At 34.0% G+C, this 27,476-nt stretch overlaps 1 protein-coding gene across 1 annotated transcript; it reads right to left on the bottom strand.

Moving 5' to 3' along the window:
• LOC138310097 (uncharacterized) lies at nt 1–27,476 on the bottom strand. Its single transcript, XM_069251234.1, has 2 exons — nt 27,167–27,476; nt 1–608 (listed from the first exon to the last, which is right to left on the bottom strand). Exons 1-2 carry the CDS (start codon nt 27,281–27,283, stop codon nt 396–398), a joined length of 330 nt encoding a protein of 109 aa, XP_069107335.1. The 5' UTR covers nt 27,284–27,476; the 3' UTR covers nt 1–395.

Here is a 27,476-nt window from a genome sequence, read left to right on the forward strand (position 1 = left end):
AAGAATTGATTGATTTTATTTCATTTAACACTTGAAGCTGAAATACCCATTTCTGTAGCGTGATGGTAATAAGACTAAAACCAGTGTAGAAAACAAAGGCTTACAGTTGCACACAAATATTGTTACTCTGGATATGTAATGAGTTAGAAACCACTTTACTTGACCGGTAACAAAAAATAAACAGTCACCACTAATGAACCCGTTTCACCTTTGTAAGCCTCAACATTGATTGCCATACACCTAGGTGAACATTTATTACCGCATGGAAATCGGATACTTTTAACCCGGAAGTGAATCATTTTGGAAAGAAAAACAAGTAACTGCATGACACAATCTTTTTGTATAAAAATATCGGTTGTATGAATCGATAATCATGGCCAAACTTGCATGTTTGTTTACTTCTTGCCGTAGCACGCTACAAGATTAACTAGACATTGGATATGACCCCTTTTCCGGACTTTCACGTGTTCCATTCTGTTTTTTAGATTATCCATCATGCGCATTAGAGTTTCTTCCTCTTCCTGTATAAGAGCTAATTGCCGGTAAGCATATGCAGAGTCTCTTAATCCACCTCGTCCACCAACGTCGATCATCCCACCATCGCCTGCCTGCAACACATCAAAATACGTCGTATTCAATGGAAGGTTCACATTAAAATATGTTTCATTTAATGGAAGATTCACATCAAAACATGTTTTATTTAATGGAAGATTCACATTAAAATATATCGTATTCACATCAAAATATGTCGTATTCAATAAAAAAATAATATCAACATATTTCGTATTTTTATATCTGAATACGACATATTTTGATGTGAATCTTCCATCAAAATATGTCGTATTTAATGGAAGATTCACATCAAAATATGTCGTATTCAAAGGAGGATTCACATCAAAATATGTATTCATCGGTGGCATCATGGAGGTGGCATTATGGATGCCGCCATGGAAGCAGAAGAAACACTTCATTCATACGACGATGGTAACATAGGAACGCAGAAAACGAAAAGAGGATATAGAAGAAAATCTCGAGGTCGATAGGGGGCATAGGAAACATGAGAATAATTTATCCGCGTATAGAACACGTTCCCACTACATTTATTTTGGCAATTTGTTATCTGCTAGAAGTAAATATAGATATCAATACAAATTGTCATCTCTATTACTTTCTTTAAAGACATGCAGGACTTTAATCTAAATGCAATATGATTCCGACCTACCAAGACAAATGTCTAACACTTCTGGGAAATACAAAGAAGGATTTTCACGGAGTTTCTTATAACGCTAATACATAGTCCACGTCAAGAAGTAATCTTCTTTGTTCAAATTTAATGAAGGAGAAATTCATGTGTGCGTCCCCAGATATGAACAGGATATATCTACAAAATTATTTACAGAATCCAGTGAAATCAATAACTTATCAATACCATGGCAAATCATAGAGGCACCATTGATGTTAGATTAATAGATTCCTGATAATTATATTTTGCCATGTCTACTTATACCTTGGCTATCCCTTTAACACTGAAGCAATATACAGTTACCATGATCATCTATGTGTGTAAATATACTTTCATATCCTACAATCTGTTTTATTAGTTGGTGTGGTGATGAAAATGGTCAACCGGTCGATGTGAACTTTATATAGTGTCACCAGCCCTTGAACTTTAAATTGTTTCGTTGATTAGGCATTGTATTAACAGTTAGGACCATTAGCAAGCTTGAATCGTTCTCGAAGCCTTGTTATGCTTTGTGGCGTTGTGAAGACTATTCTCCTTGTCTATTTTATAAATGGGCGTGTGTGTTTCCACTATACCAAAGAGACCCCCCTCCACAAATACACCGCAGCAACCCAAAACATACAGGCATCCATACGCAACACACAACCTCACACAGGGGATGTCCCTAGCTCTTAGTAGGACGTGGAACCTAATACACCAAACCAAAATTATTATCATTATGAAAGAATAACAATAGTTTGTCTGGTATCAACATCAAAGCGACTTCGTAAATGAAATTAACTCATTTCAGCAATATATTTTGTACATTTATTTGTTAAATTGTATTCCTTTATTTTCTGCACAATTGTTTATACAACTTATTTCAGTTGCAAGTGAAAGGAATTATTGTACTAATGTATAAATTCTTTCTATTGATTTCATAAGTCCAAGTATTTAATTTAAGAATGGATATCAGATTTTCCTTTAGCAAGTTATTAACAAAGTCAAATTAGCAAAGAAAATTCGCAAGCATCCGTTGAATAACAAAGTTATTGAACACATGCTAAAATGTTCTAGAAAATGAAGAAAAAAAACTTTGGGGGTAGGAGATCGGCAATCGGCGGTTTAAGATGTCCGACCAGAGACAGAGGTTTCATGAATGTTATCATATCTTTGCTAGAATGAAGTCTTTTCACGCATATATCAAAGGAAATTAATCCAACGTTTCCGTTTAAGTATACATTATATTCTTATCTCGTGTAACTATCCTTTTGCTTGAAATGAAATCAAAGAATCCCATTTCTACATCTGCCTAACAGAGATTGGTGTGTCTTCACTCAAGGTTTTAAAATGTCGTGCTGTTCAATTCACCAGGGTTATATTGTGGGTAAGTGTTTGTATATGGTTACGATTGGACCTTCCATAACGTCACGATGTTGAAATAAAGCCTTTATGTGTTGACAATGTTTCTACAATGTACAGACACTTAGTACAACTGTAAAGCTGTTTGAACCCAAGTGAACTTGGTCATACGGAGGCAGCAAGTGTGGGTGTGCTATGAATAAGCATTGCCATCGTATTAAACAATATGAGCTGAAATTTACTACTCTAATTACATGTTCTTCAAGTACCTCACAAGCTTAATCATTGTTAATATTATGGAACGTTTTGTCTTAATAACAAAGGTCTAACAGAGTGATGCACTAATTGGATACTCTAACAAGATTACTGCTATTATAGAAACAGATACATACGTCAGACTCGGCGTCAACAATATCAACAATACAAACAACATGTCACATATTGTATTATTTCTGTCTTCTTTTGTCGTTTTTAACAATAAACGTAGAACATAACCGCTTTTATGGAACAAAATAAATTGGACTGGTCATCCAACTGACCACAGATAATCCTATTGTTTAGTGTTTATCGTTACTCTAGCTAATATTAGCTGTGTAATTATTGACCCATTAGCTGTAACAGAATTAGGGCTGTCTGTTAGCTCTTCGGTTTCCAAGGATAATTAGGAAATATCATTGTCCAGGTCTGAGTGCCTTTGTACTTGAATGATGGTCAGAAGGACTTATGTGTACAGGTTAACAATATATCACATTCTTAAAGATGCTCCACTGCTGACAGATGGTATTTTTTCAATATCAAAAACAGGATCAGACGATTTAGTTTTTGTCTTCAGTTACAAATGTTACTTACTTTACACCATTACCACCATTGAAAAGCTTGAGATTCTCATTTTATTTTAAATCAAAAATGTAAAGAATAATTAATTGCATCCCGAAAAAATTCCGTGTCACTATATCCTATATGGAATGAAGTAGTGATTGCCCATGCACCAAAGGCAATATATATATTTTTCATTATCTTTTGTGTTAATAAGACATATATATATACATGATTAAACACCAGTTATTGTTCAAATGATGAACATCATTTATGCTTTGTCGGCGGTGGAGCGACTTTAAATGCTATAATGCTGTATACACTATATCAATCGTGTAATCCCATGTGCACTTCACAGTACGATATATTACCCATTCCCCATTGATTATATAAAATACTTATAAACCATATACATTTCTCTTACCCCAGACAGGGATATCCACAGTTTTACCGGTGTGAGAATTTTACCGGTGTGAGAATGACGTCGCGGTAATATTATAATAACGTCAAGACAACAATGAAATAACGTCACATAGACGGCGGCTCTTTGAGGTTACGTCATCCTCGCTTGCGTAAGTGACACGTTTATTAGAGAAAAAAAGTTGTGCACGAGGTAAGAGAAAAAGAATCATTCACCCTCTTTCGGGTGAGACAGGAGATCTCAACCCTCGGGGTAGGATTCTTAAGGTGTCAAACACTCGGCAAAGTCTCGTACTTGATAACTCAAGAAACCTTACCAATCGGGCTGAGATTCCCCTGTCTCACCCCAAAAGGGGTGAAAAATTCTAATAGTATTTTTGTTTTGAATTTCAGACTGTCACTGTTTTATTATCGAATCTTAAGCTAATAGTATAGAATCGTATTTTTGAGCAATATCAATATTTTCGAAACCGCCATTTTGGGCGCTCCAAAGTCTTCGAAAAGTCTTTATTTGAACAATATTTTGGTAGGGTTCACATTGGATACAACAACTGCTTTGTAAGTGATTAATTAAAAGCTTCCGAAACATTAAGTTGTCGCACTTATGGATACTCTCTACTCCACCCCGCAAGTAGTGCGTTAACATTGTACCCGCTGACCATTTGCATGACCGAAAAAGGCGACCAAATTGATCATCTTTTTTCTTCTGCCTGACATCGCCATTAACTTCGCTTTTATAGATTATGATGTGGCTCTGCTAGGGAACAGAACGTTCAGAAGAAGAAGGTATGTTAGGTAGAAAATATCATACTCCCAATATAGTCGCCTTTCACGATATCGTGCAATGGAAACAACAAATCTACTTACCTAACTGCATGTCTCAGTGATGTGGCACTGTAAAGTGGGCAAACTTATCCACAATGCTATAAATAATATAGAGGTACTCACATTGAGCTCTCTATGATACCAGACTCTGACCTAAGTCATGGTAGGTCGTTAAGTTGATCTGCGTGTTCCTCGTAATGGGACAGTGAGATGGCAATCGTAACACATGGTATGATATCATCACTCGATGTTAATGATGCTCTGTACATCGTTAACATATAATGAATATTTAAGGTGTGTGCAATAACGCATTACAATGGACAATGTGGGGTTTTTTTTCGATTTGAATTAATTGGCTGAGTAAAAGAATAAATATCTAGGCTGTATGACTTAAAACAGCAATTGTTTTAACAATTATACAAACAATTGAAACCATTTAAATTAGGTCATTGGTTTCTGATTTAGGAAATCGGGAGAAACGAGGAAACCAATGTATGGTTTCAAAAATGACTTAAAGTTATCATTTTATCATATTTTTCTACGTCTATCAAGCTCTTTATTGTACTTATTCGATTTCTTGGTATAACTAGTGATTTATAAGTATCTGATTCCCATTTAGAATGTTACGTAGCAATTACTATTTAGATTATGATGTCATAAAAGGGTAATTGATACATTTTTTTGTCAAAAGAGATTGTACGTATTCGATAAGCATACGTGTTAATTGATGATTTATGTTAACAATAAGCCTAAAAGTACCATATTACTTCGCTTAAGTTTGATACAATTAAGATATAGATTCGTGATTAGATTATGTTCTCCATTTTCGAAGGGGTTTTGTTTGATCATGTTATCGACTTTTGCTTTTTGACTAAAAAACAATCACTATCTTAGGATCGCTTTGTGGTTTTGTTAGATTTATTTTCTCTTTAATCTTTAAAATTATATTCTAAAGTAAAACAGGGAGAGAAAACGAGCGGATATATACAGTTAGCATTTAGACGTGATATTTATACTACGCGATGTAAAATTAAATTTCAGTTTCGATATTGCCAACACTGGTCTGATCTAAATGGGGTAAGCTTCCATGGAATGATATGTATGTGTTTAGATAAAGCGATCGAAATTAGTTACGTTTGCAGAATGTCTTACAAATTGTTCGAAAAGCTATGTATTTCGCAGTATTTTATACTGAATAGTATAATGTATTCATGTCGATACAGAAACATATAACTGTCATTGTAACCATTTAAAGTGAACAGTCGGGCAAGAATGGCTAAAGTCGGTAAAAATGGTGTGAATGTATCCAGTATAGTTTCTTATGAAATAGAAAAATAAAATTTCTCGTCAAAATCGGTCTGCGTACAAAGAAATTTATTTAAACTATAGCGGTCTGCGTACAAAGAAATTTATTTAAACTATAGCTATCCTAAAACGTCCTCCCGGCTGACTATGTTCGTTGTTACATTTCCACGCAGCCTCGCTTTCAATGCTTTCAACTTTCTTTATTTCAATGGTCAGAACTGGGAAACGTAGGCAGAACTTGACCGTCGTATTAATATGTGAGAACTTTTGGCAGGCCAATGAACGCATTTAGACTGGTTTTCTTTGCCCGACTATTCGCTTTAAAAACAGGCTCTGTGTTGTCACTTTAAGACGGGTAGAGACCTCCTTAACCCTTTAACGAGAACATCTTTCGTAAAAAAACCGAAAAGAAATAAAAGAAGGAAATCGGTGTGAGAACATTACAGAATAACAGGCCAGAAAATTTAAACACGATACCTTTGTTTAACAAATGACGTTTACAATGTTCACACCATAGCAAGTGTGACTGTTTATGGATGTTCGTTGCAATCTAAAATGATCGTTAGATGTTTAGTTTTGCAATCTTAATTTGCTTTTAAAAGTCGTTATTGCTGTTGAAATGATCTAAACGATTCAATTCAAGTCAAACTGATTCTTGCTTTTTTTACATTGCATTTGAATTTTTAACATAGTAACGCATTTCTGAATGCATTACCATTCTATCTGCTGTCCCTGTGGCATGCTTATTGTAAAAGGCGACTAAATTTGGAATCGGTTTTTTTTCTCACATATTTTCCCCATTACCATGGAACTTTCATAGTGATGTATCATTTTGTCTGGTTTTAGTTAAGACGCTTTAATTTATTAACTTATGATAAATACTAAGGAATTATAGAAGAAACACATGTGTGATTAATTTGTTTTAAATGTGTTTTCTTTCTTTTTGTGATTGGAATATGTACCTAATTCGTTACTCGCAGAGTCGCCTTTACTATTTTTATTCTACAAAAATGCGACAATATATCAAATAAATAGTGAATTAAACACAAAATATAATCACATTATTAACGAAGCGACAAATGACAATTTAAGATAATGGATTATTTCAAAATTAATACGAAACTAGAATTTCGGATGAGTATGCTTTCTCTGTTAAATGGAAGACACTAGCAATAACAATGAACTCTAACTGGGAGTCCCATTACGGTTTAAAATACGGATAAGAAATGATGACGGAGTCAACAGATACGTAGCTAACAGATAATAGCTATATCTTCGTAAGCTTCTTGCCATCTCCGTACTCTTCTTAGGGTACTGCTTTTAAGGTAACTAATAACAAACGCACGGTTTAGTATTAAGAATAGATTGAAAGTTTTACATTTCCGTTTCGACAGAAGCCATATAGAGGGAAGTATCGAACAAGTAACGAATGATAAGTCCGCCTGTACCAGCAATGATCATATTGGATATGTTCTCATTAAAGCTAAGCCTTAACAGTATTTTATCGAGATACATTGAAGCGAACTCGGGACCAGCCATTTAACAGCCCAACTGTTAAACATGTAGTGTAATGTGTCTAGATGACTGAGATGCTATGAAGTGGGAGCAGTAACGACGGCATCAACTGTATCTTGTCTCAGCGGTCCTATTCAAACACACTATTTTCCCGGAATGCTCTCTCACACCTTCCCCGACACGTTAAATCTAAATTAACATTCCTCGCCTCCATTCCGCAAAGCTATTTTGATTCTCTAGGTAGTTCGGGTATCTGATCGGTAGCACACAGCGTCCGACACCTGCATGAAATCTTTAGCATTCCATGTGACAACTACAAAATTTGTTATACTCTTAACATCACTCATTAATTATTCTTGTTCATACACAGTGAAAAGCTTGAAATTTCGCTTTTACTAACATAGCCCTCTGTAACATGATATAGTGTTGTGTTATAACTGCCAGAACCGTGCATGTAGTATACTTATTGTTATTAGTTGTCAGTATTATAGATCTATAAAACAATAGGTTAAGGATGCTCCATCGCTGACAACTATATTTTTTTCTCAATAAAAACAAGACCAGATGAAAAAGTGTTTTTGCTTTAGATACAAAAGTTTTTGTTTTTCTAATTTTGCTTCAAGATAAAAATATCAATTAATCAAATAATTAATTGCGAAAAAAATCTATGGCACTAGGTTTTATATGGAATAAAGTACTGATTGCGTATGCAACAAAAGCAAAATAAATTATTTTTTATATTTTTGTGTTAATAAGGCATATATATATACATGATTAAATAACCAATTATTGTTCAAATTATAAGTATAGTTTATGTTCTTTCGGCGATGGAGCATCTTTAATGCCTATGTAAATGTGACACGGGTAAGGAAAATACATTCAAAGAAGATCAAAGATAGTTACCTTACAATGGATTCTAAAGTAACTTACCTAAATCGCCGATTTCACCGCGTGTCCGTACAAAGTTAGATTAAATGTAAGTCTACTCTATCGATATGTTAATCCGAAACTCTTTGTATTTAACCATTTTCAAGGCGAATTATGAGGACTTCATATTCAATTATCTTGTTTCGATTACACTGGCTTTCATTGTTAAATTCTAACGCTACTATTTCCATTGGTACTCTGCTATATATCATCAAGGATATATCTTATTCGATTTATAGATCGCATAGAAATTGGATTTTCTTATTTCATTTCTCAGATTATTTTCAGCGTACTTCCCAAGAGATCGCATTCAATTTTAAGTGTTATTCTTTAATACTTAAAAACAAATTTCCAGCGTAGCCGACGTAGGCGAGTTTGATACAGTGATCGATTTTGTCAACCACTTGAATATTAATGAATTTTGTGTATAACTTTTACTTGTAATGGATGTAAAATAATATGCTCTCCGGCCAAATCATTATATGAAATTAATACAAAGTTGATTGGTATCGATAGTTGGCAGAGAAGTTGTGACGACATTTATTCTCTTTGATCTGTATGTAAATGATTCCCTGTTATTACGAAAGACAATTATGTAGTTCCACAAAGTTTCAAAATCGAAATGACCATGTGTGACACTTAATAATTTTTCATAACCTTCATAAAGAGATGTTGGACAATTTTATAATTTCTAAAATCTTCCTTTACGCGTTCTTAGTATTAACAGCAGCTATTTAAATGTTGTATTTTTGTTTTTATTATTTTGATAAGTCAATCGATGTGCGGACAACAACCACTAACAGTCTAACGTGTGCGGTCTACAGGATGAGTGATTGGGCGGTTGCTGTAGTGTTGAGTCACTCGCCCTTCGCGGTTTGCTCTCCGGCACGGACGTGAAAAAGGTCAGATGCAACCTACCCATCAAATGAGATTTGTATGTAACTCGTTTTGCAATCGATGTAAAATAAAGTTTATAGTTACATTAAATAATAATAAAAAATGCTACATTTTCAATTTCAAAACAAATATTTTCTATATTACTATATGTTCTTATAATGTGTAAAAGTCACCAATACGAAAAATACAATTTAATAGGTATATCATAACAATGTAGTCTTCTATATACATATAAAGAGAAGTATGCTGTTAATTCGTCTTGACTGCTCTGACTAATTCCGTTGGAGCTTGGCATTGTTGCTACACTAGAATCAAGTCCTTTGGGATCTTTGGGGAGATAATGATGCGACATTAATTAACAACATATACCTGAGAGACTCCTACTGGCGCATTACCGTAGATGGCACGCATTAGTATAACACTGGGATTGTGTATAATTCATTGTCTTTACAGCGCAGATTTCTATTCTCCGACACGACGATTCCATTAGTTGAAATAAAACCGCATACCTGCCAAATTATACACGGTTCGACAGTAAACAAACGTAGTTTTCTTCTCAAAGCTCCTGTTAAATATGTTACAAACTGTATAAAGTACCAACTAATGTGTTATTCGAGTATGTATTACTGATAATATGGAAATGGGGCTTTCAGTAATGTCGTATTTTAGTTATTCAATTTCATATGTCGCTCTTCTAACATATGACTTGAGTCGATTTTACATCAATTAAAATGATAAAATATTTGTTTTACTTTCCATATCAGTTTAAAATGGACAATTTCAGTAGTTTTCATTTAGTTTCCAGTACAAGTGAATGGTTTCGAGATGTTTGCTCAAAAACTTAAAATAAAAGAATATAGTTGTCGGTGGGTTTTCTCCGGGTACTCCGGCTTTCCTCCACCAACAATCCTGACACGTCCTTAATTGACCCTGGCTATTTATAGGGCGTTTAAACCAAACTGTAGTAAAAGGATGAGTTTTCTATATGTTTACCGCTTTTGTAGATCATATTTAACATAAACACCTATTTTAACCAAATACCGAAAACTATCTATGTTACATCCGAAAAGATCTTTTATCCCAGTTTCTTACCGTGCTATTTCAACAGTTGAATGATACGGAACGTTAGCTTGAATCCTGCATCCATATTTCGATATTTTTCAAAGACGAATTACTATAATTTACGATCGGCTGTTAAAAGCTATGGCCTTTCTATGCTTTGTAAACCACTTCCTTTTTATTACAGATTTCATAATCATTTAAACGGCGCTTCCTGCCGTTATAGAAGCATACATCAGCACCTTGTATAAGAAACAGTAACTCTTTGTGGAGAAAGAATGGAATTGGTGATTATCGCCATTGGTGTTGTGGTACATGTATTGATTTCCTAATTATGTGTCAAATATATGTCATACAGCCGTCTATCCAAGAGAAAAAGCTCAGGACCTAATGTAATGATTAGCATGGATGCTTTGCAGAACTTGCCAATACAGAGACGCCATTTGACACAGTGTCAAGAAGAGGTTGTCGACGTATAAGTGAATAGTGCACTTTTAAGTATCGGCACCAGGCACCATAACATAACACGGAAAGTCTTGTTCTGTAAACCACTTTACACTGGGAAAGCAACTCCTTGTAAACCGAGATATATTTTTCTAATCAATACACGTATTTTAGAAAAATGTTTTGGGATGCTTCTCAGCACTAACTACATGCAGACTTTTACACATGCAACACATTACGAAATAGTATATATTACATTGTATGTAACATTCAGTAAACAGATGGAAAACGGTTGACCTCTAAGGGATGCACAATTTCCTAACCTTGATTGTTTGTATGTTTGATTAATTAACGTCCTTTTAACAGCTATGGTCATATAAGGACAGCCGCTTATGCATGCGGTGTGTTGCGTGTATATTGTGCGAGGTGCATGTTTTGGTAGACTGCGATATATCCATGTTGTGTATTCTTATATAGTGGAACTGTTGTCCTTTTTATAGAGTTATATCACTGACGCATGCTGCCGAAGACACCAACCAACACACCCCACCTGGTCACACAATACTGACAACGGGCGAACCAGTCGTCCCAATCCCGTTATGCTAAGCAGGAGCAGAAACTACCACTTTTATAGACTTTGGTGTGTCTCGGTCAGGGCACAGAACCCAGAGCCTTCCTCACAGGGCCAAAAAGTGAGGTGGTGTAAAAGGGAGACGTTAGGAAGGATAAAGGAGAAAGAACAGATAAGGTCCTAAATTTAGTCGCCTTTTACGATTATGCAATAGGGGAAGCGGGTACTATTCTAACGCCCTACCTGCAGGACAGGAACTCATTTCGATGTTTCCATATTTGGATGCAGTTAGGTTGTAATGGGATTATAACATCGCGTTATAAGTCCCTCACATATAACACAACCTCACTTTTGGCCTTCTGTTGAGCGCTCTCTCCTGTGAGGTAGGTTCTGGGTTCTATCCTCTGGCTCAGACACACCAACGTCTTGAAAAGTGGTAGTTTCTGCTCCTGCTTAGCGCTCAGCATACAGGAGGTGGAATGACTGGTTTGCCCGTTGTCAGTAAAAACAACGTCATGTATAAACATAACACAATACAAACATGAAATTTACTTTTATTGTTTTAAAGATTTAAATGATATATGGCATTCTCTCTTAATCAAAATGCGATTCTGGGACTGCGTTATTGACACATGATCGCATCAATCAAGGCCTGATCCGGAATATATCAAGCTTGATCGATTTAATTTTATATATCTATATAAAAATTAGGAGTGAGAAACTCGTGTCACCTGCAACACTGGGCATCAGGGACCAACACCGTGCATAAAAGTGACAAAATGTCGGCTATTGAAAACATTAAGTCAACTGAGACTGGAAAATATGCAAGTGAGTTGATTTTAGATTGCATTTGTTGTCAGGTTTGACAAACGAGCTTCAATTAATAAACATGATTGTGCTATCGCAGCACGTGATAAAACGTAGGAAACCAAGCATGTTAGAAGACTTACATCCACTAAAATGAAATTGTGTCCTGCTTCAAATTTATACCATTTTAAATTTATCAATTGCAAATTGAGAGAATAAAAAATGAATTATTCTTCCCGTTCAATTGTTCGTAGACATTTATAAAATTGTGACATATGAAGAGTAGAATATTTGATTTCACACTAAGGAAGTACCACTATATCTATTTTGCATTATATTGTAGCCTTCGATTGAAATGCCAGATTAAAACTTCATCCGGTTTTGAAGAGTTCTAAATCAAACTACATATGCAAGACAGTTGTTTAATATGGTTTGGATGGTTTTGTGTTCGAATGTCTTTATGTTTTGGTTGGCTGCGGTATTTTTGTGGTGTTTTCATATAAAAGTGTTTATTTGTAGCACTATTCAGCAGAGGCTGCTGTCAGAGACAGCATTCTCCCGTCCTGTCACATTATATTGAAAACGGGCAAACCAGTCGCCCAACTTTCATTTTACAATATATAAGCGACAGAAATAATTCATATAAAGCATTTTTAAAACGACCAAATTATCACCACCATCATTACCATTTTCGTCTTCATCTTTTTTCCCAAGGTGATTAGAATTAATTTCTTATCATGCAAAATTCATTCAAAAGAATATGATGATTACTAATCACGTCCTTATGCACTCCCATCCCTGTTAACTAACCGAGCTTTTTGCCTTACTCCCTAGTGAGACTTGACGCTAAAGATATGAGTACATTGTGATAATCAACGACATATTGTCAACGAAGCAGCCGTACTCCATTAAAGCTAATTCCATTCAGCAAACCAGTGGTCGTTGAGCCTTTGGGATTACCTTACTTCAATAAAATCTAACGAAAGATTATCACGTCAGACTCGAAGCTTAGTAATGTCGATAGTGCAAGTTCTTACACGTTAGCATAGCCTACAGACGCATATAAAAACAGAACATCGAAGTGTGTATATTGCAGTGAAATTAAAGTACATTCTGTATGTTATAATGTGTTGTGACTGTACCTTACCTTAACCTAGAAGTCATCCTGGTCATGGTTATGTGTCAATAATCCCTACTTATATACCAGCAGACATTAATCTGTCTTCTAACATCCTTTCCGATAGCCTACAAATACTACTGACAATTAACAATAAAAGCTTGGTCAGCTAATATCAACCAAGTACAAAATCTAAGTTTACACATAAAAAACATTAAATCTACTACGTGGCCTAAAGAAATTCATTGACATTATTTGAGCTTTATTGTGCTAAAAATGTAAAAATAATAAATAAATTAGTATCGACACGTATATTATTACAGGCATTTCCTGTGGCCCAATGTATTTGATATTGTGTATTTGGTCAGAGTATTGGTTGTACGTACTTCTAAATAGATGTCACAATGCAGCCATAAGGAGTGTGGGACGACTGGTTTGTTCTTTGTTACTATAACGCGGCTAGATAGAGTGTGCTGTTTGCAGTCTTTGTCGTCTTGCTTCAGTGATATAGCACATACAAAGTCTCTGAAAATGCACACGCACTTTACACAAGCAACACATTGCATACAGACAAGACCATTCTTAAATATCACTGGCTATAAATACCTTTGTAACTCTTTTCGGGAACGTTCAAACTAGATTTAATAATGAAAGTACTCGAAATAAACTACCTATTCTTAACTCATCCAAACTAAAAAATTAAACTATGTTATTCATAATTTAATTGGTATGATTTTATCTTATTAAATATCTAGATTTGATGTTGAAAGCACTCAAAATAAACTATCTATTTTTCATTCATTCAAACTGACAATAAAACTATTTTTTTTAATAATTTTACATATTTCAAAGCTAGATGTCTAAATATATATCAAAATAAAGGGGGTAGCTTTTTGTGTTAAAACATAAAAGATGTAGATGAAAAGATTAGAACATTATCTAAAAGGTAATAGTCTGATTATTATTGTTTATCGTAATTACTTTTTTAAACGAACATCATAATAAGTCGCTACAATGATCCATTGGGGAATTATCAATGACATAATAGTCGACTACGTGAGTTTCTTTAGTCTTTATCCTAATTTAGCGCGCATCAAATAACATATTATTAATGCACACCATCCCCCGGGAGGATGGGCCTCACTTGGCCTAGTTCTGTCAGCTCACGTCAAACAGATTAATGTTTTAATATGAGACATATAGAATCCAACTGAGGTACGTTATTATTCGAAATTCATATTTCGCCTATTGTTACTACTTGGAATTTGATCACATAATTAAAGTCATATATGCTTTTATCAATAGACTAATCGTGATGAAAATGCTTAGTAATATGATTTCATATAAAGTTTGCCCGTCCTAACTGTCGCGTAATTAATTAACCTTAAAATATTTCATTCGAAGGTAAACAGAAATAAATCAAACAATAAAACGTACGTATGTTTCTTGTAAATACCTTCAGACCCGTCAGCTATGTTTTGAATCAAATTCTTTATAATTGTAAATGTCGATACAAGAGTAAAATAGCCATATTTTAAAGATTTTCGGTTCTTACTAATTCCAAATGTTCATACTGAATATGGTTACAATTATTCTAAAGTGAAGTGAGTTCAGCATATACAAATAACAAATATGATGATAAAAATGAGGCTTGGTGTGGTTAGTTTTACGACCTATTAATGTCCAGGGTCTTGTAAGGACGTACCAGGTTTGATGGTGGAGGAAAATCGGAATACTCTGAGAAAACCGACGACCAGCGTTCAGTGCTTGGCAACATCCCCACATGGGATTCGAACTCACGACCAAAGGGTGGACGATTTGTGGTAATGTGTCGGGACATCTTGGCCACCGCGGTCCGAAATAAATGAGGAAATGCTCATTTGTTTTCGATAATTTATGTGCGTCTTTTACATGTTTATCTCCTTCCGAAATCTATTTTTCTTGGGAAAGTGGACCTGGCCGTTGTGATTTGTCAGGCCACAATTTTGGTCATATCCCAGCAGAAATCAGACAGCACGTAATATTTCACACCAATCTGTGCCATCTTTGCGTTAATTGATAAGATATCAATCGTCACGTGTTTTAATTGAATTCCGTAAATAGAATGTGTTGTCATTAAGATCACAATGTAGATATTTATTTTCATTTCTAATCAATTCCTATTTCTTTCTCCTTAATCGTCATCATGAAAATCTAATTTAATTCTATACTGCAGATATCGCTTTGCTTTAGCACATCAATATTTCTAGAATCGTATATGAAATATTTTTTCTAATATATTTTGACATTTTATGGTGTATTGATAATAGATACCAGCGGTTCCGTCCAAGTTAAATGTGGATACAATCAGAATCAGCGAAATCCTGACGATACAAATCATATGTAATTTTATCTTTACATCTTTTTTTATGAAATAGCCTACATTGAAATAGATATTATGCTTTCGTGGCCATCAGTTATCTTCATATAGCAAGATACATTTTATATGTATTTTCATTTCCTTTTTACTTTACTTATCTATGAAGACGCTGCTCGTAAGTGACACAGAACACTCGTTTTAAAAGTCCATTGCATAAGTCTCAAGACTGAAGAAAGGACATGATGGGCATAATGTCGTCCAATTTTCCCTCCAATCCAAATCTACATGTATTCGAAATACTACACCTTAAATCTAGAACGGTGAACTTAATATCAATTGCGGCTAGTTTTCGCGATTTTAGCTCCATAATAAGTTTGCGAAAATCAACTTTGGCATAACGGATTATAGTTATTTCGTTTATATTTGTTTTATTAAAGCAAATTAACACGGAGGCGATACTATACCTATTCTAGCCTAATGTTTAATTATATACTCAGTAAATCACTTATTCGTACATTATCTCTCTGTGAATTTAGTCATTTCTAGACCCAGTACCACATTCAGGTGAACATTCATCTATACAGTAAAACACATTGATTGTATCGTAGTACTTTGCATTCCCCTTCAATGTTCCGATAAGATGTCTGTAATTTGTATATAACGAACTATGCTTATAACAATCTGATTTCGTTGGCACCAAGATATTCGTTGTAACTTTACGGTACAAGGAATTCGTATTTTGCTGGATACATGAAGCCACACTACACTGTTATTCTTTAAAATTGTGATGGGTGTTAGTGGTAGAGAAATGAATAACCCCAGTATAGAGTCAGTGCCTAGCTATTATCAGATGTATTAGAATTTTGTAATTTGATTTTTTTTAAAGGAAATCGTCTTAAACATATACATAATTTATTGACTGAACCTTTTAGCACTAACCATATTTTTTAAAACAGAAACATTACAATATTTGCTATAGTGGTTTTATTGACATTCTTGTGTGATGTCACATGGTGCATTTGAGACGATGGTCTTTGATTGTCGTTGTCATGTCTGATGACAGAAAGTCGGTATTAAAACCACTGGAGATTAATCACATTGTCATTATCCTTGATAAGGAGCCTTTCACAAAGCATGATGTCCTAACTCCCTTGAAAGACGACAATGGAAGGCTAACTTGTTTACGCCATTCTGAATTTTGCTCGGTGACTAGTCTACAGAATATTCGGATTCTAATATTAAAGGAACCTCGACTTTATTATTAACGTTATGTAGCATTACCGTAATGGCATATCCCTGATATTACAATGTTGGTTTTTATTGTTGTGTGCGTACCTGTTTAAACATAGGTATAGCAATAGATTTTTTTTTTCTAATTTTCTTCAATTGTGAGAACGATTATTCAATTAGAGATAGAGATATTTCATAAAATATTTAAGAATGTTGATCAATTTTTGAAGTGGGTCGAAACAGTACGAAATAGATTACACATAACTAATGGTCCTTACAACATCAAAAATATGCGATGTATGTTGTTAGTTGGCCATGAGTTGAGTATTCGCTTCTGTGATGAAGTTTCTGTGTTATAATGTTCCTTGGCTGAGACACACCATAGTGTTAAAAAGTGATAATTTCTGCTCCTACTTAGTGCTCACCATAAAGGATGTGGGACGACTGATTTGTCGGTAAAATGTATCCGAGTGGGATGTGGTGGTGACATGTTGCGACATGCTTCAGTGAGATAACAATATGAAAAGGGCAACAGTCCCAACATATTACACAGCATGAATATACCACATGAATATACCGCAGCCCCCGCCCCCTCATTTACAACAATGCACACAGGCATCACATTGCATACAAAAGCTGTAAAGCTGTCGTATTTAAATGACCCTGGCTTTTTAATGTGAGATTGAGCCTCATTTACCAACCAACAAACCTACCCAAACATATACCAGACGACTCCTTTAAAAGGCGTTGGTTTGAATTATTGACCGTAGAAATATCATTAATGATAATCATGTCAAGAGGATGTACACGAAAAACTTCAAATTGATTAAAATCATTCAGCTGAAAAGCTGCAGCCAAGCGGGAAATATCTAGTATGCGTATGTCTGAGGAATCATTATTTCGGCGTTAGCATGGAATAGCAATGTAAGATTGGCTGCTCAGACATATAGACGCTTAAGTCTGTTTTTCTTTTAATAGACAGTGAAAACGTTCATCCTTTTCTTAAGTTCAAAATCCTCATCTAGATGCGGCCGACACCTATTTTCGTGAAATTGCTCATGGCCTTTTGAAACCCTTACTTAGCATTTAACATTATCACATTATCGAAACATCCATGAGGATCAGATATAAAAAGTGTGCCGGTTTTTGGACAAAAAACAAAGTGTACTGCCTGTAGAAGTATCTTCGCAAATTTGTCTGCATTTATGGAGAAATATATTTTCCATTTCTGACTTTTTCGAAGTTAAAGAGTTATCTATCAATTATATTTGATTTATATGTTGTCAATTTGACCCAAGGCTTTGATTACGTTTAAATGCCTAAGTTAGAGAAGAAAAAAACACATGACATATCAAAAACTCGATTTAGTATGGGACATTTTAAAGAACATTTCTCACTTCAAGATGCTCCCGACAAATCATAATGTATCACATTTTTTAATAATGGTTTAACATGTATATTAATACAAAAAATGTTGAATGATTGTTTGCTTTTGGTTATGTGTAAACACTCTTATGTTGAAGTAAGAAATGTTGTTTGAAGAAATATAGTTCGCCTGCTCCTGTTTTAGACAGAGACATTATATCCTCATTTATCCATTTATCATTTACATCATTGATTCTGATAGGAAATTCCAGGACAATATTTTAATCCGCAAATGTTAATCTTCGCAAACTTGTTTTGAAATGGAAATTGCGAAATTTAGTAGCCATCAAAAATTGTTTACAGTAACGTTTCCAATTACACAACCATCCCAAACACATATGTACTTTACACCTAGATAACATCGGATGCACGGAAAAAGTTCTTCAATGCGCCTACCTATAGATAGGAGGTTAAGCATTAATAACCATCTTCAATTTCTGAAGATATCTTAATTGCTATACTAATTTTATTGATATCCCCAAAATAGAATTTTAGGTACCGCAAGTTAAGAGTTACATTCCTTCAGAATGCCGCATCGTTAATAACAATCTGAGAGCTCACTTTTTCCGCTTTCATAGTAATTTTTATCACAATAGCGAAATCATTTTGATAATTTTAAAGTGATATATTGAGGCATAATTTGAAATCGTAACTGTGCTAGAGCCGTTATATTTCAATTTCAAAATGATTCCATTCCTATCTCAACAACTCCGCACGATGCAATAATTATTTGTCATTTGTATGTTACATCAGTGCCATTTTTATCTTGTATTCTATGACTTCCTTCTCTAAGCAAATAGTGCAGGGGATTCGAGACTTTCAGTGTAATTTTTGTCGAACTTTTTTATTTAATATCATCGCTTTTTGATAGGTCTTCTGAGGCCTATAGATCTGTGGTTCATCCTGTTCAGACATTTGATTGACACGATGACAAAATCTACGGTTTGGATGTGAACTAAATCACCTATATCTACGTTGACTGTACAATAACCGCGGATTATATAGGAAGTCTGAGTCCCGCCTTTTTCTCTGATAACGTCCCAGTATTCCAGGGGGATCCATCATCACTCGGCCGAATAACTTAAACTATTTATGGAATGTCTGTCTAACATTTTATAGTCACCTCCATATTGCTTTATACTCGTCTTCTCACCTATTTACTGCTTTATTATTTCATTAAATCATATCTCGTGGCATGTTACCTCACTTTGTGACCTTCTTATGGTTTCACGGTGTCTGCGAATATGACTATTGCGACTTCGCTACGTATCATTACGCGACCATTGCCATTTTATAGGTGCTATTCAAATATCTTAGGAAACAATGCCAATTTTATTTTATTTTAACTTAGGACGATTTTATTTTAAAGCTGAAACAGGTTGTAATGGCCATATAACTATGTTTCCGGTATTCTTTCACTTAGTTTAGCATTTTAAATGTGGTTCTCTAAGTTGATATATTTGATTGACATTACAACACTATCGCCACTTATATATGTGGACATACAAGTGGTTCGGAGATCGCTGACATTAACCTCCGGATCGTAAACTTGCTTTCTTCATATAAGGTTCCTAAACCTAGTTGTAACAGGACAAACAAGACGTAAGCCGCTTTTATGGTAGTACGTACTTATTTGTTTATTTCTTCGTGAACTTCGGCTTTCCGTCGCATCATCAGTCGGAAACTTTTTCTATGGGGTTAATATCCGCATGACAAATATCCATTGAATAGATACACAGAGTATTACAATATACTAGGATTTTAATTTTAATTGGAAATAAAGTATACTCCTATTCAACCTAATCGATAACGGCGTCGGCTTGAATGTTACATGTAACATATTCTCGGATGAGACAGAGGTCATCATCCTGCATCAAAAACAGAAATAAGGATGACATGAAAATCAACTTGTAGTGGCCATTACGTCAGGTCAAATAAAAAAAACATGTAAATTTGTACAGTTGTTCCGAAAACAACGAAGATGGAACCAGGATCGAACATTTTTCGTGAACTCCGGCTTTTCTGCCGCACCTTCGATGACAATACTGAAAACTAACCAAACTACCATTTGTAAGACTTTCAGCAGAAACTTTAAACTTATAATTTATTAATACTTACTTATCAAGGTGATATGTGCCATATTTTTCATACTCACGAATCACGCAGGGATTTTTTATATTTTATTATTCATCACCAAAAGTTGCAAACATTTTGAGAATTACAATGCAAAGATTTTGATATTACACAGACAAATAAAATAATAATTTTTGGCAATACTGCCAAAACTCCTTATATTCACGTCAGTAATGCAGTGAAATGAGTACATATGGTCAGATAATAAACCAAAGTTATGGTCTATAATTCAATTACACATTTTTATAGTTTGATGAGTAATTATAGAGTGACTTTTATAGACATTTATCATTCAAACATACATAAAGCATAAAAAAGAACTTGTACAGTGCAAAATGTCTTTGTTGTTACTCATGTTTTTAAGGCATCATACATTTTATCTGTCTTTTAATGTTTTTTTACATCTGAATTCATCAAACCTTATCGTTTTCAATAGAGTATTGAGGAAAACATTGCATGTCAACATTCCCGCACACACTTCACGTTACGCTAACTTCTTTCGCTGTTTTCATTCATGGAATATTTCATTAATTATTATTAATTGTTTTTGTGACCATTTTATGAATCACATTAGAGGTGAGAAAACATTGATGATGATAAATTGATTAATTTTACAAAAATTGAAAAACCAACTCCTATTTTCGTTATCAAGATGACGTGTAAATAAAATATAGCATAGTTGACCTTTAACCCCATAATACATCGCCAAGCAAAAAATGGTCTATGTAGCATTTCTTTGAATATACAGTCTTTGCCTATAAAGACTACCCAGCGGTCAAGGGTAAAGTGGTCTCTATAGCCAGGTGGTCTTTATACATAGGTCAAGCTATGTTATTCAATACCACCTTCGAAAAGTGGTATTGATAGATAGGTGGTCTTTATACAGAGGTGGTCACTAAGGCAAGTTTCACTGTAGCATTTGAAACAAAAACTATTTTTATTATACTATCAATAACACTCATGTAATAACGTGTCAGGTTTAGGCCTACAAAACAACAAGCAATGACTCGTTATCTTATTTCTATTAATTGCAACTGATATTTCACTGCGTGTATCTGCTGTGGTTCCTCTTACTACAAACCTGAATACTTAGTATGTTTATGTTTATTGAAAATTGTTTCATCGAATTTGAAAAAGAAGTTAAGAAAATATCTTCAGTACTGGCTAGTTATTTTGATTCTCGAGTTTTCGACTAAACAATGAATTGTTTTTCAAAAGAAACATAGACGAGACGTTGTTTTACTACAATATTCCCAAGGGTGTAATATGGTGAAAAACCTATTTTTTAGTAACAGCAAACAAGGTCGTTGAATGTCAATAAAACAAGTAAAAGAAGTCGTTGAAAATAATGGGGTTTTTTCTCCCGCAATAATAAAAGATAGTAAAACCTGATATTAAGAACACATATAATTGAAAAGAGATAGATTTGTAAGAACACAAGGCTTTTAGAACTAATATGCTGAAGTAAGATAGCATTGTGTGTTTATTCTTACGTCTGGAAATAAATAAAGTAAAGACGCTTCCTCACCCAGAACACATTGAACTATTTGTCTTGTTTTGGAGTATCCGTTTAAATAAGTTTTCCCCATATGTACCAGGCCATGATTAATGTGAATGTATATTCATCATTAGTTTTAATATAATCAAAAGCATGTAATATATCATGAACCGTTATATTGCAAAAAAATGCAATTAAGTTGATTTATGTATTACACCACATCTTTACCTGACTACATGACATTTATTCGTATATGAAAAGTTTCTTTCGGCATAGCTTACTATACACTTCAGTCGAAAAGTCGAAGCTTCATGTACGGGATACGTTCTATTATCTACCAACTTCCCTGTAAAAGATTCGAGATCATGACAAAGAGATGGGCCTTTATTGGTAGATATCAGATATCTAGCTTCATCCAACAGTCCACCATCTTACCCTGATATAGAATTATCGAGCTCTGGAGATAGATCAGCCACATCAACAACTCCGGTTTTCCACTCCGATAAACAACTTCACTGCCCACTCCGGGTGTAGAGAGAATGTGGTAGAATTTGGTACATACATAAAACACCTTACAGTTTTGCAGTGTGAAACATTAGAACACTGACAAACACATATTTAAAATCGAGATAAGATATTAAGGCTAGGTTGCGCTCGATAAAGGTGTATACTATATAAAGGCATATAATACAAACATTGCATATAATACCTGCAAAGTTATCTCAAATGCTCTGAATATCTTCAATTTCATTTCAACATAATTCATAATGTGATTTGACTGTGTATGTATCAAGAAAAACAGGGAGATAACTTACATGGGCATTGCCTATTCTTCAATCCCTTTCAATTTACATTAAATTGTAATCTTAAAAATGTTTTGTTAAAATTGAATTAAAAAAAAAATCGTATAATAGGAATGATGAAAGACAAGAACGAATACTAGAAATAAACCATTATTCATTCTATTCTATGTTGAAATGTACACAATTATTTCAACGAATATATCTTCCTTAATGGACAGGCGCTGTTTTAGTGTATAAAGATTAATCGATATTAATCAAAGTGACGTTTCTTTATTGAAAATGTAATGTGGTTCTATACGCAGACATCTGGATATCGGAATATATTATAAAAGCTTAGGGCTTAACATTATCACAAATATGATCTATTTTATGATAAAAGCAATGAAACTACTTTAACAATGCCTGCCATTGATCTCCATGACTGGCAGTTACTTATCTATATGTAAAATATAAGCAGTTTCTGTGAAATCATACTCATCTTTAAACAATGTGTTATAGTAAATTTTCACTACTTTAATTTGTCTTTTCATCACTAATATTCAGTGACGTAAAATTCAGATCAGATAAACAGCACCGAGTAGAGAAAAGTTTAAAAGCATAACTGGCAATCTGTACTCATAGTTGATAGAACGTATCAGATGGTCACTACATCTATAACCAATTAGACAACACACAGACTAGAATAACCTGCAGCGGAAAGTAAACACACTTTTTTCAAACGATAGCAAATGTAGATAACTATGGAGATCACCAACCTTCAAATAAATTTTCCTGTGAAAGTATGTCCTTTGAAACTACCTAGTAAGGGATATCAAGTCAAAAAATAATGTTCAATGCGTTTTTTAATTAACAATGTAACCAATATAATCGATAGCTCACACACCGTTATTACCGCCATACATCATCTCCATACATTAATGAAATAAATTTGGCGGACGCATGTTTGTTCGGTAGACTGATAAGTGACATCAAACTTGACGGATACATGCTGTTATATTTGAAATGTTTAGATGTGGTGCTTGGTATTTTGTCATTCGTACATGTATATCAGAATTTTCTTTCACTAAAAAAGAACAATTATCTATATCATAAATCAGGAATCCTATTTGTTTTCAAAAGTCAATTTTGGAACTGAATACATATAATCCAAATATATGAAATATCCAATTTCCATGCAATTGCCTATTTTGTGTGCCCTTTACATATTCTACTGATTTAACTATTAACAGCCAGAGTCATTTAAGGACTGTCAGCTTTGTTGGTAGAGGAAAGTCGGAGAACTCGGAGAAAAACCACCGACCAACGGTCAGTACCTGGCAGCTTCCCCACAGAGGTAGCGGGATTGTGGTAATATGGTGGAACATTTTAACTATTCGGACACCGCGGCCTCAAACGTAAAGTAGATGATTTTATTAAAAAATTCGAAAAAAAACACCTACATTCTGATAGATCCCCCCAGACTTTTGCAGGTATTTAGAAAGCGTAGACAAATTGACTTGACAATGCATACTTGAACTCGGAATGAGTTGTCTTTTCGGAAGCAACTTCAATATTGCATGAAATATTACAAAACTGTCAGAAATTCTTACCATCTCGTCTAGTGAGAGTTTTAATATTAACATTTCGTACACGATTTTCGCCGTAGGTATTTATTTTTGAAAATTAATAGCAGATCTGCTGATGATAGCAGTCGTTGACGGCGAAAACAATTCATCAATTGAGTTTGTTTTAAATATTTACAAAACCCTGTTTGTTATTTTGTAGGTACTGAAATTCGACTGAGAAATGGTAGGATTAGGTGTGAGGCAAATTAACACGTGTTAAACTAGGAGGACACTTCCACGGAACATTATTTACAATTTGTTAACATTTGTGTTATAGTTAACTCCGTTCCACAAATCCACGCCCAATCTTGTAAAGGACTTAAAATGATGCAAATGCTATTGTTTATTTAAACATTGACAATGATTATATAACAAAACATCACGAACTGATGTTTTCAAGTTATAAATAGAAGCAACGTGAATGAACTGAATCATCAAACGCTTGGTGTTTTTATTACTTAATTTATCTGTAGTGTTGATTAATTATGATATGGGATCATATTTGTTAAGTACCTTTTTAATTTTGTTGTCGCTCCATAGCAACCGACTGATATTCCAAAATTGTAACTGAATTATATTAGACCGAGAGAGGGAGTGCGCATGACAAGAATGATTTAAAATGTGTTTGCAGGCTTATGGAATTGATACGATTTAAATGTAGTCATTAAAAATGAATTATTAGAAACGAATGAAATTCATATCGTGATAAATTCTTGCTGATTTCAAATTGCATTAATGCATGTAAAGAAAAATAATTTTAAGAAAAATGTCATTAATGAATCTGAGAACTCACATTTCCCCGAACGCCTGGTTCTACGGAGTGCATTTGTATAAAAAATATACTGAAGGCCTCCTTTTATTCACATAAAGCATACTATATCTGATTTCCTACGTGATAACTACCACTTTTATCCAACTCATCTTTGCGTGCGATAACATATTAGAAATAACAGCGACAAAATATTTCCAATAAAAGCGCTAAAACACAAATCACTACAATATTACATTTTTAACAGTAGCTAGCACATAGTCGTGATAAGTGTAACGGATAAAGAAAACCCGCAAACTTCATAAAAAATATGATTATTTGAAGTATAGTAAAAACTACATGTCATTGTACACAGGTATTCTCCTTTAGTGATATCCTCTTTTGAACTTTGTATTTTAATTTGATATTTTAATATTCTACATTGAAAACATCCATCGATTCGGTTGTCATTTTTTAAAGAAATGTAATGAACTGTGTTTCTATCACGATTTTGTTTTTGCGATTTCAATGTATAAAAGCACCAAAGCTTTTTCTTACGGTGATTTATGAAGGGTTACTTTTATTTAGTTATCAAACAATTGTTTTGTATGTTACATTGAAAAGATAAATAAATTGAACTTGCATGTTGGCGATTAAACAAGTTGGTTACAGACATAATAAGATATTTGTATTGACATTTTTTCCATATTGACCAAGTCTTCAATGCAAAAAGAAATATACATAAAGTTTCGACAATAGAAATGGTCGCGAACATAATGGAATTGAATTGTAAAACAGATTGGCATCATTCTTATGCCACCATTTTGGTACTTTGCAGAATGCATAGGTGCAAAAGTAAACTTATTTATACTACCGTTAAAGGTAGCTCTGACATTTATCCATGAACACCAAGTCAATTTTCTACCTAAACAAGTAGATTTTTATTAATCTTAGTATTATTACTCACTACAGAATGAGTATATTAATAGTTTCATTAACCATTGAATCAGTTGTTGACTTTATTTCAATGTTAATGTTTTAGCATTCAAATTCCTATAACGATTTAGTGTCAATATTCCTATAACGATTTAGCGTCAATATTCCTATAACGATTTAGCGTCAATATTCCTATAACGATTTAGCGTCAATATTCCTATCACGATTTAGCGTCAGTATTCCTATAACGATTTAGCGTCAATATTCCTATAACGATTTAGTGTCAATATTCATATAACGATTTAGCGTCAATATTCCTATAACGATTTAGCGTCAATATTCCTATAACGATTTAGCGTCAATATTCCTATCACGATTTAGCGTCAGTATTCCTATGATGATTTAGCGTCAATGTTCCTATAACGATTTAGCGTCAATATGCCTATAACCATTTAGCGTCAATATTCATATAACGATTAAGCGACAATATTCCTATCACGATTAAGCGTCAGTATTCCTATAATGATTTAGCGTCAATGTTCCTATAACGATTTAGCGTCAGTAGTCCTATAACGATTTAGCGTCAATATTCTTATAGCAATTTAACGTCAATTCTTATTGCGATTTACAGAGTGTAACGGATGAAATATATCGGTTACATATCATTTCAAGCTATCATTATTTTACAAACACATGTGCGTTTTTACAGCTAGATTTGAGGCGTATTCATGTTTTATGAAATTTGATTAAGAAATGGTGAATTGATGGTATAGATAAAGGATGATAAATGCTTTCAAAACCAATATAGGAACGTCACCTAGTATGCCAATAATAGTGTCAATCTGTCATCACCAATACTGCTCAATTACTATCAGCGTTACACTAAGCATTGAAAATCCGTAACATGTACATTTGCTGGTCTTCGAAAATTTGAGCTTTATTATTTGCATAACCTCACATTTTTTCTTTCTAAATTACAATGTTCTCATGTTAAAAAGCACAATACTGAAAATAAAAGCACGTATATTATAACATGAAATTAAAACGTCAAAACAAGTCAAAAACAAAACTAGTTCAATGTATTTTCCGCTCTTACATTTTAAAGAAAAAAACCTGATCAAGAATAAGAAATCTGAAACATACCTGAAGTGCTGATGACAGGTTTTCATCTGCTGACTGTGCTTTAGCTGTTATAAGTAATGTGCAGAGAAAGACTGTCGCCAACATGAAACAAAGTCTGTAAACGTCTCTCCCTAGCATTCTTGCTGAAGTGTAAATTTCTCCTCTCTAAAGTTAAGGTAACTGGCAGCTGGTGTTCAACAGGCTTTGGCTCGTCAAGTGACGATGATTTCCCTTTATATAAGTTTGCTAACCCGCGTATTCGCTACCTACTATTCCGCCCACTGCGTCTGAGAGCCACAATATCATTGGCGGGAATACTAGTCGGTTTGGC

The sequence above is a fragment of the Argopecten irradians genome, chromosome 1 (genome assembly GCF_041381155.1).
Source record: "Argopecten irradians isolate NY chromosome 1, Ai_NY, whole genome shotgun sequence".
Taxonomy (NCBI): Eukaryota; Metazoa; Mollusca; class Bivalvia; order Pectinida; family Pectinidae; genus Argopecten; species Argopecten irradians.